The sequence below is a fragment of the Oryctolagus cuniculus genome, chromosome 9, assembly GCF_051225735.1.
Source record: "Oryctolagus cuniculus isolate XC-2025 breed Fujian yellow rabbit chromosome 9, ASM5122573v1, whole genome shotgun sequence".
NCBI classification, from domain to species: Eukaryota; Metazoa; Chordata; class Mammalia; order Lagomorpha; family Leporidae; genus Oryctolagus; species Oryctolagus cuniculus.
The window spans coordinates 121166822-121184653 of NC_142875.1; the positions used below are offsets into that span (position 1 = coordinate 121166822).

At 40.1% G+C, this 17832-nt stretch overlaps 1 protein-coding gene across 25 annotated transcripts in view; it reads right to left on the bottom strand.

The window, feature by feature from the left end:
- The window catches only part of SOX5 (SRY-box transcription factor 5), a 1100247-nt gene that overhangs the window by 121035 nt on the left and 961380 nt on the right, over positions 1–17832 (bottom strand). For 13 of the 25 annotated variants that reach the window (XM_089304666.1, XM_070049491.2, XM_070049490.2 and 10 more), the window contains one exon: positions 17533–17656. In XM_089304666.1, the coding sequence (XP_089160792.1) occupies positions 17533–17656 (124 nt within the window). The remainder of the gene's footprint in view (positions 1–17532; positions 17657–17832) is intronic. The other 12 variants (XM_089304672.1, XM_070049502.2, XM_051850860.3 and 9 more) reach the window with 1 other exon arrangement.

Sequence of the window (17832 nt, forward strand, 5' to 3'; positions counted from 1 at the left end):
GTCATTCCTCAATTAACTGTATTAAGAAAATATTACAACAGTATTATTTTGTAAATACTTCATGAAGTACTCAGCAAAAATCAGATAATGGAAAAATCTGACTTTTAAAGTTCAGTCATGTGTAAGTTATTCAAATTGACTTAGGCTAGTTGAAAAGTAATTTTTTTTTATTTTGCTAGGTTTTAACCATTTGAACAGTTTTTCCTTTAGCCTTTCCAAAATTAATGTGCTTCATTTTTCAAGGCCAACCATGGAAAATTCTAGCTCAAAACTAAAATTTTTCAAAAAAGCTAAAAAATATACCGAGGTACATTAGTGAATTGTTTTCAAAGAACAACCTAGTTTCCATTGTCTGCAGAAACAACTGATATGGTTGGCATTAACCCCTCAGAAATCATCTGAGTTGCATCACCAATGTAACTGTGAACACTAACTATCTCCAGTCGTACATGGAAGGATTTGTTTCTACACTAGATAGCAAAAGGTAAGACATTATTTTTTCCAACAGGTTTATTTAGGCTGAGGAAGATGGTGACAAACAGGTGCAGCCTTGGTCAGGGTCAATGACACATATCCTTCCATTTACTGAACTATTAATACAAACAAAGTTCTGGAAAGTTTTAAGGCCTTATCACAGAAACTTGAAGACCCATTCCTTTATAGGACTTCAATGGTTTTTTCTTTGAATTTGTTTTGCCCCCTTGACAAACATCAGATTGCCTTTCATAGGTGGTTGGAAATATAAAAACTAAAGCCTTCATACACACACACAGACACATACACATTTCCCGACTTAAAAGTGTTCCCAATCAAGTGAAGGGGATAACCACTGTAAAGCAATCCAATGATACAATTAGCAAAATAGGGGAGTGTAGAAGAAATCCTGGAAACCACAAGGGATGAAGGTAACCTGAAAGGAGACTAAGTGGTCAAGGAAGGTCACTTGTTAGAATGTCTCTTGACAGATGGCCACTTTCATCAGCAAGTGAAACTTCATGATGATTTTACCATCTGTGTTTCAAGACTTCCATCAGACAGGAGGCCACAACATCGTAAGCCTGCAGCATTTAGTGCAACCAGCACGGCCATTATTATTCATCTTCTCCAGTCGGGACTTAAAACCACCCTGTTCTTACTACTCTAATTTCCAGGTAGAGGAAGGTCAGCAGGAATCTAAGATGAGAATCAAGTTAACAAAAACTATCTTGGTGGAACTCAGGCAGCAAACTGCTTTCTTTCATCTCACCATCTGATAGAGGAATGGGTGTGTGCCTTCCTCTTGGGAGCAGGCCCCTGCCATTCACAGGGGGAGCTAAGTACTCCCTCTCCTGTTCTGGTTCTTACACTCAGGGCTACTCGTAAAACCCCTGGGGGAATCTGCTGTGCAATGGGAATGATGTGCTATGCTGCTGAAGCACCTAGAACTCTCATCTGGCAGAGCCTTGTGCTTTACTTTGGAGGCGATGTTAAGATACCGCAAGATGTTAAGTACAGAAGTGATAGAGAGTCCGATTTGGGTTTCAGATAGATCAGTTTTGTGGGCAGAGATACATCAACTACAAGAGAGAGAGATGCAGACAGAGACATATTGAAAACCACTACAGCAAGTCCAGTGGGAAATGACAATGGCCTGAACTAATCAATGATGGAAGGAGAGTGGGGAACAGCTTTGGGAAAAAGATTGGATGATCAATTTGATGGGAGAAAAGGTACCTAGAAAAAAAGTATGATGGAAAAACATCATAGTTTGGGCTTGTAGTCTACATTGGCATACATTTTAGGAAAGAAATACCATTATTTTCCCAAATAATCATCCAATTACTCCAATATCAAATTTGAATAATTCACTATCCTTTCACTGATCTGAAATGCGTGCTACTAATGTTTAACTTTTAGAACTCTGTTAAAAATATACTACATGAACATATATATGTCATAAAGATACAAAATGTATGTACATGTGTATATAAATCCAAGTCAGGTAGGATATTATTCAAATTTTTAAGAATTCGATAAAATGTCCAGGGTGATCCCTGAGTTAATGATTACTACAGTCATTACTATTTTAGCAAGGAAAGCATTAAGTTTTAGGAAGCATCATAGACTATTTTTGAAGCACTCTCCAAATATATACTTCAATTTTCATAATAGATATATCCACTTAATGTTTACTCAACTAACATGCAACAAACCATTACTAAGTGGCAGACACAAAGAAATAAAAGATACAACCCTTGCCTCTATAACATTTCAGTTATGAAAATAAACTATATACACATGGAAAGTGAAATAAACCATCAGGGCTGGTGCCGTGGCTCACTTGGTTAATCCTCTGCCTGCAGCACCAGCATCCCATATGGGTGCCAGGTTCTAGTCCCGGTTGTTCCTCTTCCAGGCCAGCTCTCTGCTGTGGCCTGGGAAGGCAGCAGAGGATGGCCCAAGTCCTTGGGCCCTGCACCCGCATGGGAGACCAGAAGGAAGCACCTGGCTCCTGGCTTTGGATCGGTGAAATGCCGATCAGCCATTTGGGGGGTGAACCAACGAAGGAAGACCTTTCTCTCTGTCTCTCTCTCTCTCATTGTCTAACTCCGCCTGTCAAAAAAAAATAATAATAATCATCTCCTTAGATACAAGCACAACTACTACCCATCCTAAAGATAATTATCTTTATAATTCTTTATAGTCTACTATAAAAACCTCTCGAAAGCCAACATCTATCTACTTTCTCTCTTCTTCTAAATTTTCAGAAGCTAGTCTCTAATAACAGTCTCAAATCCTTCTCCAAAACTTTCGTTCTCAATCCACACACTGTTTTGGGAAATGCTTTATATGTTTAACAACGACCCCTAAATTGCAAAATTTTTAAATGGACATTTTTCTGCAATAGCTGATTCAGTTAATGATTTCCTTCTTCCCTCACCTCTTCTCTGTTAGCTTGTTAGCTTTTCTTTAAAACATCATTCTTGCGGCTGGTCTTGAGCCTCAGCAGGCTAAGAAGCTGCCTGCAGCCTGCAGCCCCTACTGGAGCACAGATTCCAGGGCCAGCTGCTGTTTCCACCTCACTGAAGTGCCTGGGAAAGCAACAGATCACGTCCCGAGTACTTGGTTCCCTGCCACCTACGTGGGAGTCCAGGATGCAATTCTTGGCTCCTGGCTTTGGGGAGTGAACCAGCAAATGGAAGATCTCTCTGTATCTTTTTCTCCCCCCCTCCTAATCTTCACCCTTCCTCTTCTTTTCTCTCCCTCTCTTTGTTAGCCTTTCAAATAAAAAAAAAAATCTTAAAAAAAAAAAAATGCGGCTGACTCTGTGGCAGTGGATAAGCTTGCCCCTGCAGCATGGGCGTCTCATACAGACTTGGTTCCAGTCCTGGATGCTCCATTTCCGATCCAACACCTGCTAATATGCCTGGGGAAGAGCAGCAGAAGATGGTCCAAGTGCTTGGACCCCTGCATGCAGTGAGAGACCTGGAAGAAGCTCCTAGTTCCTGGCTTCAGCCTGGCCCAGCTCCGGCCATCGTGCCCATTTGGGGAGTGAACCAGCAGATGGAAGATCTCTCACATTCTCACTCTCTTTCTCCCTCCTTCTATCTACCTTTCAAACAAATAAATCTTTTTAAAAAAATGCTGCTTGTTCTTTAAAAAAATCATGCCCAATGTGACTTGTGTATTTCCACAACAGCCTGTCCTTTCTTCTTTCACTCATCCTTCAAATACTGCTATTCCTTGGGGTCTAATCCTCAGTGCTTGACTTTTCTCACGTTATTCACCTTCTCTGAATGATCTTATTTAATCTCAAGGCTCAAAAACCCTACAAACTAACATATTCCAAATTAACCACGGCAGTCTGGTTCCCTCTCATTAGGTTTTGAATAGTCCTTTCCAGGTGTCCCATTCAGAAGTTCATTTCTCACGTATGCAAAATGTAATTCATCGTCTTTCTTCCAAAACTCGCTTCCTCTGGAATCTGTATCTCAACGTAGTAACACCCAGTCCCCCAGCTGTGAAAGTACCCTTGATTTCTCCCTCCCTTTCACCATCCACAGTCAGTCACTAAGCTTTGTTCTCCTTAATTCCCACACTTCTGTCATTCATTTCTACTCAAAGAGTCTCTTCCCAATCATTCTCCCAGGTTTTAGTCCTCTGCTAAAAAAATTCTTTTTCCATGCAGTTTCCAGTGGCATTCATTACAGGCACTCAATATTCTCATCTGCCGTATTTAAAGTGTAATATGTAGTTATCGATTGTATGTATTATATGTTAGGGGCTGAGATACACAACAGCAAACAAGCAAAACATGTCTTCATGTGGATGGATGGAGGCATGCCAGTATGAACGCAAAACTGGGTTTTAGCCCTTCTGTGGATTTTAGCTCCTCTAGCATAGAATGTCTATAAATAGTTCTTTGAATTACTCTTTTACATGCTTATATGAGTTAATCATTATGTATGTCATAGCCTACTCTTGCTTTCTTGTCTTTACCCAGGCTGGCTTTTCTGTCTGGAACGTTCGTTCTGAGTGTATCACTCTAACCAAACAGCTTCACCTGTTTTAATGGCTTCTTTCTTTAATATCTAACTCAGGGCTCCCTACACAAAGCAGCCTTCCTGGAAACTTCCACCACGCTCAGATTTACATTAATTCCCTTTCCAAAGATGACTCTTCAAATGCTACAAATACCTGTCACATAACTGCTTATATCCTTGCCTTAATCCATGGAGACTGCTATAACAAAATACCATAAGCTGGGTAACTTATAAACAACAAACATTTAGTTCCCTCAGCTCTGAAGGCTGGGAGGCTCACACTCAAGGGGCTGGACAACTTTGTGTCTGCAGGCTTTGTGACTGTTACCGTTAGTCATGCCACCCTCTTGCTGCACCCTCACATGGGCAAAGGGGTAAGGCAACTCTCGGAGCTGCTGTTCCAAAGGCTCCACCTCACGAACTAATCACACCCCCAAGGTCCACCTTCTAATACCATCACTGTGAAGCTGAGAATTCCAACACAGGAATTTTGTGGGGACCAAAACACTCAGACCATAGCATTTCCATTCTCTGAAACTAGACCATGAGCATCCTAAAGGCAGAGATCACACCACATTCATCCTGAAACTTTTATGACTATGATGCTTGTTGATCGACTGAATCAATCCACTTAATTAAGGAGTTACCACATATTGAACAAGTGAGACAGCTTTTTGCTTATCAAAGCATAAAGTCTAGTAGAGAAAAACACATTACAAGTAAATAATTATACAAATAAATAACAAATTACATCTTTGTACAGCATTTAATTTGAACATACAGTGTTGACCTCCAGCTGATAAAAAGGAAGGATAAAAAATGGAGTGGGACAGAGGGGCCTAGAGTTGGGGGATTTCGGGAAATTAGGACACAGTGAACAAGGTGGTTAAAGAATAAATGAGGAGTGGGCACTTGGCACAGCAATTAAGACATCGTTTTTAACTGCAACCTATATCAGAATGCCTGAGTTTGAGTCCTGTATATGCTTTTAATTCCAGCCTTTTGTTAACTTATACCCTGGGAGGCAGCAAGTTGTGGCTCAAGTTCTTGGGTCCCTGCCACCCATGTGGGAGACCCAGAAGAAGCTCCTGGCTTCAGCCCGGCCCAGTGGTGGCTATTGTGGTAATCTTGGGAGTGAACCAGTGGATGGAGGACTGCCTGTCTCTCTCTCTCTCTTCACTTTTCAAATAAATAAATAAACAAAAATTAAATTTTAAACACATATATGAATCCCATGTAAGATTTCCAGACAGTAAGTATTTTAGAACATTCAATAGCTCAACTCTTCAGTAAACTGTGATTCTCTGATTTGTGGCAGCTAATACATAGAGTACAAAAATTTAATGTGTATGAGTGAAACTAACATCTTGGGATATGATTATTGTTTATAGCCCTTGTTTATCTTCCTGCTAAAAAGGAAGTTCCCTTACTGAACTCTTTATTGAGTGGAGCATTAAGTCTGTGACTCCAAATTAAAAATACGTTACTACAAAAATTTTTCTTAAAAAATGGAGGAGGGAGGGAGGGAGAGAGGGAAGAAAGGAAGTATCATTGTATTTGTCCTATTAATTTTTTTTTATTTATTTTTTGACAGAGTGGACAGTGAGAGAGAGAGACAGAGAGAAAGGTCTTCCTTTTTGCCATTGGTTCACCCTTCAATGGCCGCCGCGGCCAGCGCGCTGTGGCCGGCACACCGCGCCAATCCGATCCGATGGCAGGAGCCAGGTGCTTCTCCTGGTCTCCCATGGGGTGCTGGGCCCAAGCACTTGGGCCATCCTCCACTGCACTCCCTGGCCACAGCAGAGAGCTGGCCTGGAAGAGGGGCAAGCGGGACAGAATCCGGCACCCGACCGGGACTAGAATCCGGTGTGCTGGTGCTGCAAGGCTGAGGATTAGCCTAGTGAGCCACAGCGCCGGCCTTGTCCTATTAATATTAATAAAATAAATTATTAAAAAGGAAGCAATTCATAACCCTTGGGTATTACAAGTAAATATATACATTTCTGAAGTCTTCAAATGATTTGTGTTCTGTTCACTAACAAGAATCGATTCTTATGACATCATTAGTGCACCTGAACACAATCAAGGTATTCCGCAGAAGAGAAGTTACAGATAAACAAATAATCAAGATGAAGTCCTCCATCAGTGGGGTTGTTTCACATCACTTCAGACTTTCTGAAATTAAAGCAAGTCGGTATTTGCTTATTTATAACAATAAGCTCTGCTATTATGTGCCTCAATTATCCTGCGTCATATTTCATTAGGCTAGGTGCACCATAGCTAAGCAATTAGATTTAAAACAGTGCTCTTAAACAGCCTTGTGGAACCCACAACAGTTAAAATGGCAAACATGTGAAGCTGAGGCAGTTTCCCTAAAAGCAGAAAATCTGCAAAGCCTTTTTAGATCTGCTAGAATAGGATGATATAACTGTAATACTTGCAACTTTTTATGAGAAATGCTAATATTTTATTAACTTGTGGAATTATAAGTAATGAAAATAAATATTTCATATGAATTTTATTTGAGAAACTAAAATTCATAAATTAGCTCTTGTTAGATTAAACAGGTATTTTAAAAGAAGATACTGTGAGGTAATTCTTCTTAACTATTTTGTCATGGGCTAACTTTCCTCAATAAGTGATTGTTAAATAAAATATATTTTATGACTTTTTAATGTAGCATAGCAAATGAAAACTTTACCCTGCTTAATTTAATAGCTACCTAGATGGCTACTCCAGAAAGAGATTAATTTATGAACTCGTTAAGAAACATCTCTCAGAATGGGAAGACATTTCTTCATATAAAAGATATTGCATTTTTTCTTTACCCTTTTGCCCATAAACTGGAGAGTTCTAGAACCATTGAAAGTTCCTGGATTAATTATCTGAGAAATCTTAATATCCCTGTTAGATGACAATGATGCAAAGAAATCCCCTTTTCCTTCAGTATCCTAGCATTACTACAGAACCATCATTTAAGCTCTTGTACAACAACTCACTTCAAGCTACTCAGTGAGAATCTTAATTAAAGAACTGCTTCTGCATCCTGATCTATAGTCAAACATTATGTCCAAATTTTGCTTCTGTGCCTTATGAGGAAATGAATGGTATAAAGAAAAGGCATCTAGAACAATTGAAGCACTAGCACGTAGGAATCTGGAGAAGTATTGTTATCAGAGACCAAACTGTTATTGAGACCAAATCAAAGTGCTATTTCTTTTTTTTTTTTTTTTTTTTTTTTGACAGGCAGAGTGGACAGTGAGAGAGAGAGACAGAGAGAAAGGTCTTCCTTTGCCATTGGTTCACCCTCCAATGGCCGCCGCGGCCGGCGCACCGCGCTGATCCGATGGCAGGAGCCAGGAGCCAGGTGCTTTTCCTGGTCTCCCATGGGGTGCAGGGCCCAAGCACCTGGGCCATCCTCCACTGCACTCCCTGGCCACAGCAGAGGGCTGGCCTGGAAGAGGGGCAACCGGGACAGAATCCGGAGCCCCGACCGGGACTAGAACCCGGTGTGCCGGCGCCGCTAGGCGGAGGATTAGCCTAGTGAGCCGCGGCGCCGGCAGTGCTATTTCTTTTTATCTCCTTCTTTTACTATGAAGGCTTAGCAGGCATTTAATCTTTTGATACCCTGTATAGTCAATCCTTCAGGTTTCTGACCGACATCCCAAGTCCTGGCAGGTGCCTAGAGTCTGTGCGGGTAAGGACATTAAGCTTCCCAAACCAGTGTCACAGTAACCCTATGGATACACATTCTGCGTGATGCCAGACTGTTAGAATGTGGCATTTTAGATGTGTGGAAATTAGGAAGTGTTATGATACTCTCCCTCACCTTCCAATGAAGTACAAATGTCTGATCACAACTAGAGTGACCTGGAATAGACAAAATCCTGAGCTTTTCACTGTGACACTTTCTAGATTTTCAACATGGGGTTATATATGTAATAAACTGAATGGAAACACAGCTGCTCATTCCATGTCAGCTTTCCAATGTCCTGAGGAAGAGCTGACACGACCGTGGCTACGTGAGAACGGACACAGGGGAGGCTCAGGGTGGAAAGTCACTTGTCCGAAGACACAGGTTACTCTCAAACGGGGTTCTGACAACCAAGGGCTGTGACACTTGTTTGATTCTGTTTTCCTGGCAGAGATATGAAAGCCAGACAATTACTATTTCTTGTCAGAAGCCTGATGAATGCATACTCATAGATATACACAGACCTATCCAGACTGAAAGTTTATAGCCTCCACTGACCAATAAAGAGTGCCTAAGAAATTGCTGGTGAGCTGATAGGTTAAAAAATGCTAAAAGAGGGACACATTAACTAAAGTACAATATTCTATAATGGAGTGGAACTGGCTACGTGAGCCATTCATTTGGGGCAAACACATGCATACAGAAATGTTCACGGTCATGAGGTTTGAAAATGTAAATGTAGACAAACTTAAATGTTAATAACAGAAAACATAAAATATGGTGCACCTAGCCTAATGAAATATGATCCAGGACAATTCAGGCATAGAGTATGGAGGAAAAGAGATGTTTAATACACACACAAAGACAGAGAGACAGAGAGAGAGACACTGCCAAATGCCCATGACAGGCAGGTCTGGGGCAGACCAAAGCCAGGTACTAGAAACTCAATCCAGTTCTCTCACATGCATGGGACCCAACTATTGAGCCATTATCTACTGCCTGCAAGGGTACACAATAGCAGGAAGCTAGAACTGGAAGCAAAGCTGGGGCTTAACCCAGGCATTCAATTTGGGATATGGGTTTCCCAAGTGGCATCTTAACCAATAGGCCAAACACCCACATCTGTGATATGTATTTTTATATTTTCAAGTCTACATAGCATTTATCATCACATACATTATATATGAGGTTACTTCCAAAGGTCTGTGGGAAATGGAGCTAAAACCTAAGTTTATTTTGGGCTAAAAAAGCTGAAATCCACACATGTGAGGTCTCAAAAAATTCATAGAAAATGCATAATATAAAAAACTGCATGAGACCTCTCATATAAATGGATCTCGAATTTTCTGCTCTAAAATAAACTTACCTTTTAGCTTCATCTTTCTCAAACTTTTTGAGGTGCCCTCATGTTTTAGAATATTATATATAAATGTATATCATATGATGTATATCATAATACAGATATTCTCACATACTTTATGTATCTACATCTAGCTGTGCAATAAATCATAATTATGTCTATACTAGCTCTGAAAACAATGTGTATCAAATTGTTAACAAGTTACCTCTGAAGAATGGGATTATGCTAATGTTTGAATGTAGGCAGTTATCTTTTAGTTCTTCTGTTTATTGTGTCTACATCATTTCAGGTTTATGCCATCAACAACTGCTACCTCTAATAAATTAGAAAAAAATGTGAAAGGTGCTACAAGCTGACGATACAAGTAAGTTTAAGAAAAAGGTACATACATTCTTTGAAGAGCTGATCACATTAATGCTAACACACAGCACGGAGCCCCAGGTGAGGATTACATCCCCCTTTTCCTCTACTTATTTACAGAAACACTGAACTACCAGGCTGTGACTCTGTGTGATCATGACAACACGTTTCCTGCTTTGTCAGTCTGATAAACAGAGGCCATGCCAATGATTTTTAGCTTGTGATTTGGTGACTGTTTCACTGCTGATTGTCAGTGACCTGTATGTCAGTGACACAGCTGACACAGTTAAAGCAGAAATTAGCATGCAGCCTCCTAAAATGCCAGACACATGGACCCTTTTGCACCAGATATATATAATGGAACCCATATGATACCCCTATTAAACAATGAAACATATGACATTAACTAAAAACAGGAACACATCAGCAACTATGCCTGAGGAAGTTTATGGTATTTAACTCCTAAACATTAATTTTATTGTGGTGTATGAGGAACTAATTAACTGAGAGTTTCCTTTTATATTGAAAACGGAAATACTGTTTAGAAAACTGATGAAGAGTAAATACAGCATATTTTAAGTTTATTAAGCGTGGCTCATCGACTTCTATTTATTAAGCTAATCTAATACAATTAAACATTTCAATCAGTTTTTCTATGACTATTTTATTGAGCACATTTCTGAAAAAAGAATCAATGTGTTAAAAATACAGACTTAGTACGTTACTGTATTTCTAGTTCCATATAAGCAAAACAGCGAGCAGGTATGTTTTCTAAAAATGCCATGATCTTCTCCAACATGAGCTCTGCGGAACAGGCAAGTGGAAAATGACAATGCACAAAGTTTTTAAAAACTTGCTGATTCTGGCACTGGTACTGTGGCGTAGTGGGTGAGGCTACCGCCTGCGATGACAGCATACCACGTGGGCACCGGTTCGAGGCCCGGCTGCTCCACTTCTGATCCAGCTCTCTGCTGTGGCCTGAGAAAGCAAAGGAGGATGGCCCAAAGCCTTGGGCCCCTGCACCCACGTGGGAGACCCAGAGGAAGCTCCTGGCTCCTGGCTCCTGGCTCCTTGTTCCTGGCTTAGGATGGACGCAGCTCTGGCCGTTGTGGCCAATTGCGGAGTAAACAAGTAGAAGACTCTCTCTCTCTCTCTCTCTCTCTCTCTCTCTCTGCCTCTCCTTCTCCCTCTGTGTAACTCAAATAAATCAAAACAAACAAACAAACAAACAAACTTGGTGATTCTAATGCAGGAGTTACGGCTGAGGTAGTGTCAAGCCAAACACCTCCATCAGCACTATGTTACTTTACTTTGTGTAAATAGTTCTTTCCTAAAAGAGAGGAAGCCCCATTGAGGTGTTGCAGGGTGAGTTCCATTCTAGATAAGATTAAAGTACAATTAAATGCTGGGCGGGGCTCTAAAACCCTACCACACCCAAAATAAATAGGATCTGTGTTTCATTATATTATCTGTTCTAGTATCTAACATTTATAAATAACTTGCTAAGACAGATACAGCATTAAGCATTGTTTCCTATATAATCTTATGTAAATGCTGAACAATTCAGCAAAATAATTCTTTTAGTCCATTTGGTAGATAAGAAAACTGAAACTCAGTAACCTACGTAAAGACAACCTAAGTAGCAGAGTGAGGTCAAAGGATACTTAAAGTCCACAAGCTCTCATGCTAATCATCTCTCAATTTGTAACTGCCTATTTGACAAGAGGCTCATTAAAGCAAACCACACAAAAAACTGAAGGCCTGAAGTCATACAGACAAGGGATACAATGGGCACATACAACTGTAGCAGTAGACTGTGTCTTCAGAGTTAAGTACAAAACAAATTTTGTTATGATATCCTGTTCTGTAGTTGATGATATGGGAAGTTCCAGGTTTAAAAAAGTCACCAAGATTTATTAAAGAAGCGTAGAGTTAAAGGGAGAGACAGAGACAATCTATCTCTGTCAGCTGACTTGGACTCACTCTATAAATGGCTGCAGAGTGAGAGCTGGACCAGATTGAAGCCAGGAGCCAGGAACTCCATCCTGTGTTCCTGCGTGAGGGGCAGGGACTCCTGTCCATGAGCCATCTTCCCGCTGCCTTCTAAAGCTGGATTGGAAGTGGAGTAGCTGCAACTCGAATCAGCACTCTGACAGGGGATGCTGCCGTTGCAAGTGGCAGGTAAACCCACTGTGCCACAATGCAGCACCAATCACTTCAAAAGTAAATATACATCAAAGTGGGCCAAACTTTGCAAATTTTCTTGGGTTAAAGCACCATCAGTGGTTCAATAACTTTTTTTTTCATGACAACTTTAGGTCAAAAGAAATCTCTAGCAACTCAATTTTATTAAAAAAGAAAAGTCAAAACGACTTAACTATGGCAGTGTGTGTGGTTTCTTTTGGATGCCTCTGTATTTCCCTGGAAACCTAAAAAAATCTCATGTGCCCTTATGAATTAGCTACAGCACCCTGGGAACCAGGGCACACCGTCTGGGAACCATACCATTCTTGACTGGATCTTTAGCTGTTTGACACATTCAATTTGGCATTTTGAGCTAACGTACCAAGTCAGCCCTTTTCCCAACCGTTTATTTTATATTGTATATAGAATATGGGATGTTTTATTGCATTTTTCCTGGAGATTTTTTAAATTTCCACATAAAATGTCTTCCTGTCAAAATTTCTAGCTTCTATGATAATTATACGACTGGAAATTCCACAGTGAAGCCCAAAGCAGGAGAGCAGAGCGTTAGTAAAGGGGGACGCGCCCACGCCTCTGCTTCTAAAACATGTGCACTGGAAAAGCAGCCGTGAGCCTCAGCCTGGAGCAGGACAAAGCGGCCAGCAGGGTGGTAGGTCCAAGAATGTGGTATTCACCAAACTTGGCTCTTAAGCCACCTTATGCCAACAAACTCGCAGTGTTCCGGAGCCTAAAATGTCGGGCTGACACACATGCACATTCAACACGATTCCCCTCCGTTTAAGGTGGATTTTTTTTTTTTTTCCAAGATGAGCAAACACAAAAGCAGTATTCTTCCCTCCAACAGAAAGCTGTTCTGCAGGTGTCACAGGCGTTTACATTTTTGTTCAAAACTGTGTGCCTGATGCCGCGTCCCGGCGCACAGGTGGAAGTTCTTGGTGAATGGGTTAGGATGCTGCTTAGCCTTTCCAGCAGAGGCAAATGGACCATATCGTGGCAATTTCAACCATCCAAAGTGTACCTGAACCAATTCATGTGTATATTGAGCTATTTTACAGCTCAGAATGGGAACCTGAGTTGGTTCTTCCAAAAAGTATTTAAATCGATGTAATGACTGTTTCCTGATTACAATGAGCTCTTATCCATAAATATAACTTAGAATTTTAATTATGTGTTATAAAAATATGTGCTCACATACAAAAACTTACCTGACAGTTTTAATAGAACTGACAAGTTAAAAATACAGATTATTTGAGCAACACTTTTTTCTGTGAATCGAACTGGCCTATAAATGAAAGTGACTAATTAAGCAAATGGTTTTAAATAATTAAAGTTCTTTGTTATATACGTATGTGTGTTTAATAAAAGTAATGTTTTCTGTATATAAAATGGATTCAATTTCATAATACATCTAGTTTTCATCTTATTAGAATTATGTCATTATTATTAGATTTTGAAATCAGTAACTAGAAATGAATCCATGAGATGTGTGGGTTTTTTTTACTAGATTTCATCAATGCCAAAGGCCCCAACAAAATGTGAGATTCTGGTAATAATGTATGAATGTTTGTAAACTGAGCAACCTATTCATAGTTAAGTGTGGATTACAATATTCTTTTTGTTTTTAAAGATTTATTTTTTATTTGAAAGGCAGAGTTAGAGAAAGAGAGAGAGAGAGAGAGAGAGAGAGAGAGAGAGTGAGAGAGATAGCTACCTTCCATCTGCTGGCTCACCCCTGAAATGGCCACAAAGGCCAGCATTGGGCCAGACTGATTTCAGGAGCCAGGAGCTTCATGTGGGTCTCCTGTGTGTGTGCAGGGGACAGGCACTTGGGCCATCTTCCGCTGCTTTCCCAGGAATGTTAGAAGGAAGCTGGATCAGAAATGGAGCAGCCAGGACTCAAATCGGTACCCAAATAGGATGCCAGAATCATGGGTGGCAGTTTAACCCACTTCACCACAATGCGAGCCCCTACGACAAGTCTTTAAATCTTCTATCTGGGACTGGAATTGTGGTGTAACGGGTTAAGCCGCCATTGCAATGCTGGCATCACATATGGGCTTTAGCGTGGGCCCTTGCAACCACGTGGGAGACCAGCATGAAGCTTCTGGCTCCTGGCTTCAGCGTGGCCCAGCCCCAGCCTTTGCTGCTATTTGGGGAGTGACCCAGTAGATCAAAGGTCTTTCTCTCTCTGCCTTTCAAGTAAATAAAATAAATCTTTTATTAAAAAAAATAAAATACGACTTCTGTCTATCCAGTTTCCTCGCAAATTTCTGCCTTTACTGCTATGCCTGGGTTCCACACCTGCCTCTGGTCTGCGGTTTTCTGTTAACGTAGAACCTGAGAGGCAGCAGGTGATTGGGTTCCTGTAATTGGGTTCCTATCACTCATATGGGAGACCTGGATGGAGTTCCTGGATCCTGGCTTCTGAACATCTCCTTCTATACCTCGTGCCTCTTGCACTACTGTAGGCATTTGGGGAGTGAACCAGTGGTAGAAGTCTTGCTCGCTCTCTCTCTCTAACAAATAAGTAATGCATTAATTTTTAAACACACATTCTTATATTGCTTAATGCAGTGCATTAGAGCAGCTAAGAAAACAACTATATTTGTTTCTCTCTCTTCCACACCATATTTTTATCACTATTTCTTAAAGGGCAAATACATCTAACTAAATGCCTTTTTCCTAAAAATATGAAATGTTAACTCAATCTGTACTAGTTTAGTCCCACAATTATTTTATTTATTTATTTACTTATTGCAGCTGGAAATATAGAATAGTATTTCCTTTTGAATTCCAGAGATTCAAAATCTTATTTTATGCATTTTATCAAGACACATCTTATGAAGAGAAAAAGGATCTAGATTTTTAATAGCAACACATAATGTATTTTTCACATTTACTTGAAACTAGAATCAATAGGTGCTGGTCAGGGTCTTGGGCTGGGAACTAGGGAATATCATTCAACACAAGTGGCAATCACACAAGTCACACACGGTTCACGATTATGGAGGGAAAGTCCCAAGGAGGAGAGGTGGTGCTGAGACTTCTGTCTTGACCTCCCTTCCTTCCCTGTGTGTGATCAGGGAGGAGATGTTCAGGGCTACGTATCGCTCTCACCCAGCCACGGCCTCCCAGGGCCACAGCGTCCACTAAGGTGGCGCTGCTTCTGCTGCTGGCTTCTGCTTTGTTCTAGAGCCTGGCACGATGCCAGTCCCCAGCTCGCCGGCTGCGCTAAGGGCTTTATTCTATGTTATCCCCAAGGCTGCAAAAGAAGTGGTATCATTTATCACCTTAAACCCTGAAGACACAAATATCAGATGGTTAATAGACTAACCATTTCAGGAGGGGCAGCCCTCCCCATGCCATGTGACATTAACGCTGAGGAAGTGCAGTGTGCCAGCTCTGCCAAATGGAAGTGAGGCAGTGGCACTCTGACCTTTTCCTGGCCTACATGCTTTCTCTTCAGCACAATGTTTGCTAGTGGGACATACTTCTGCAGTTGCCTAATAAACTTTTTTTTTTTGGAAAATAGAACTGGTCTATATGTATATATTGCAGGTGCAGTCAGGCAACTAACAATTTTAAAAACTGTCATTTTCTTTTCATTTTAGTAACCAAGGTTACCAAAAACACATTGGCAACACGTGTTTAACAGGAAAAATAATTCCTTAGGAAAAATGAAACAAAATAAAATAAAAACCTTTCATGATTAAAACTCAGAATTCAGTGCAGCAAAGGAATTTAAAATTCTATTCTTAAATTTTAAAAGTATATAGTATACATAAACAGTTTTTAATTACAAAAAAAATTTGGTGTGTCTGGATGAGTCAATGATATACAAAGGCAGGATGATATGACAAATAATATTTAAATGAATGAACCAAGAGTCCATAATGAAAACAACATTTGAAAGCACAGGAAATCAAAATAAGGAGAAAGGTTTGCAAAAGCTGAATAAAAATTTCAAGGAAAAGCATACTAAACAAGCAGAAATTTTCACAGTTCAGAAGTTGGGATTTTCTGTGAACTTCAGAATGGAAACCTACTCATCCTAAATGGCTTTAAATAATTAAAATATTCATCCCATTTCTTCAAAATGATATACAGAAAGATTTCAAGACAGGAATAACTGTTAAGATATCAGATGTGAAAAGTAAAAAAAAAACCTCACCTAGAATGGACTTCTAGGAATGGTGGAAGAATTTAAGTGCAGAGCACGGTAAGAAGCTAACAGGACAAGTTATGAACCTGTATATGAGTATACTGGAATTTAAAAACAATATCCTGTAGAAATTTTGGAAAAGAAATAATTTGCTACTTTTCTTCCATACCCATATTCTTCTTTTATCAGTGAAAATATTTCAATAAACTTGTTTTTTCACTATCCCTCTGGCCGTGACAATGGTGCACTACAGAAGCTTTTTAGCTTAGGATGCTAGCCCCTCTTTGGAAGAGGCCTTACTGTTTTTATCTAACAGAATATAGCTGACATTTTTGATATTTAAATTTTGAAAGTTGAAGAGTTACTCTACTTCTAAAACTAACCATGTGCAATTCTGATTTGGGTGGAAATGAGAAAAGGCCACAAAATCATGAAATCTAAAGCCAATAAGCAATAAAACTGTGATTTTGGTGGAACTTATCTCTATGTTGCTTCTAATAAGTGTTTCTTCATTAGTTTAGCAAAAAAAAAAAAAAAAAAAAAAACAACAACAACAACAACAACAACAGCTGCATGCTGTACCAGAAGGCAAGAAATAAGAATAAGAAGGAATGAGCACCTGCCCTAATAACCTTACAATTAAGGTGAAAGATAAAATATAAGGTTCCTAAAGAAGTGGGAGAAGGGACACAGCCAAGGTTAGCCAAGTGCTCCCTGAACTGAGTTGCAAGAGGATCAGTGAAGAGTGAACATTAATGCAAGTCCTGAGACAAGAAAGAGCACGGCTTGGACCAAGAACTGAAAGAAGACTGGTGAGAAACGGGCTGTAAATATAGGGAGGAGACAAATAATGCAAGTCCAACTAATTCACATTAGCAATTCTGGGTTTTATCTTACTGAGCAATGGAAAGCTATTGAAAAGCATATTCCTATCTTTCCAATGCCAAAAATAAAACGAACCCCAAATTTACATTCATATTTTAAGATATATACTAGAAATAGAAATTGTGAAACTGAATTATAATGAGCAAATATTGGCTTCAGAAGCCCAGAAATAATCTAAGTTCTTTTAAATATCAACGCAAATCCTTTCCACACCTTCTGTGGTGTTTCCTCTTTAAATAAAAGTGCTATATGGGTGATCTCATTTCTTGGTGTGGCAGTAACGTTAAATTGCCTAAAGCCGTGCCCTCCACCCACTCCCAAATGAAAACTCAATGATACTTACTACATCCAGCCTTATAGCTGAAGCCTGGAGGAAGGAGGAATCCTTGCTGGGCAGCTGCAGCCAGGGTCCGTTGATCAGGAGGGAATACGGGGATCATTAATGGCGGCAGCTGACCTTGAACCTGCTGAACGTGATAGAGCGAATCAAAGAGAAGCAGTTTTGGTGTTCCATGCTTCCCACCCTCCTTATATCATGATAAAAGAAAATCACATATTCAGTTCCAACTACTGGCAAAGCAGCTTGCCAGAACCCTCGGCCAGAGGTCATACTTTTGAACTACTTTAGATAGGAGATCTTGTC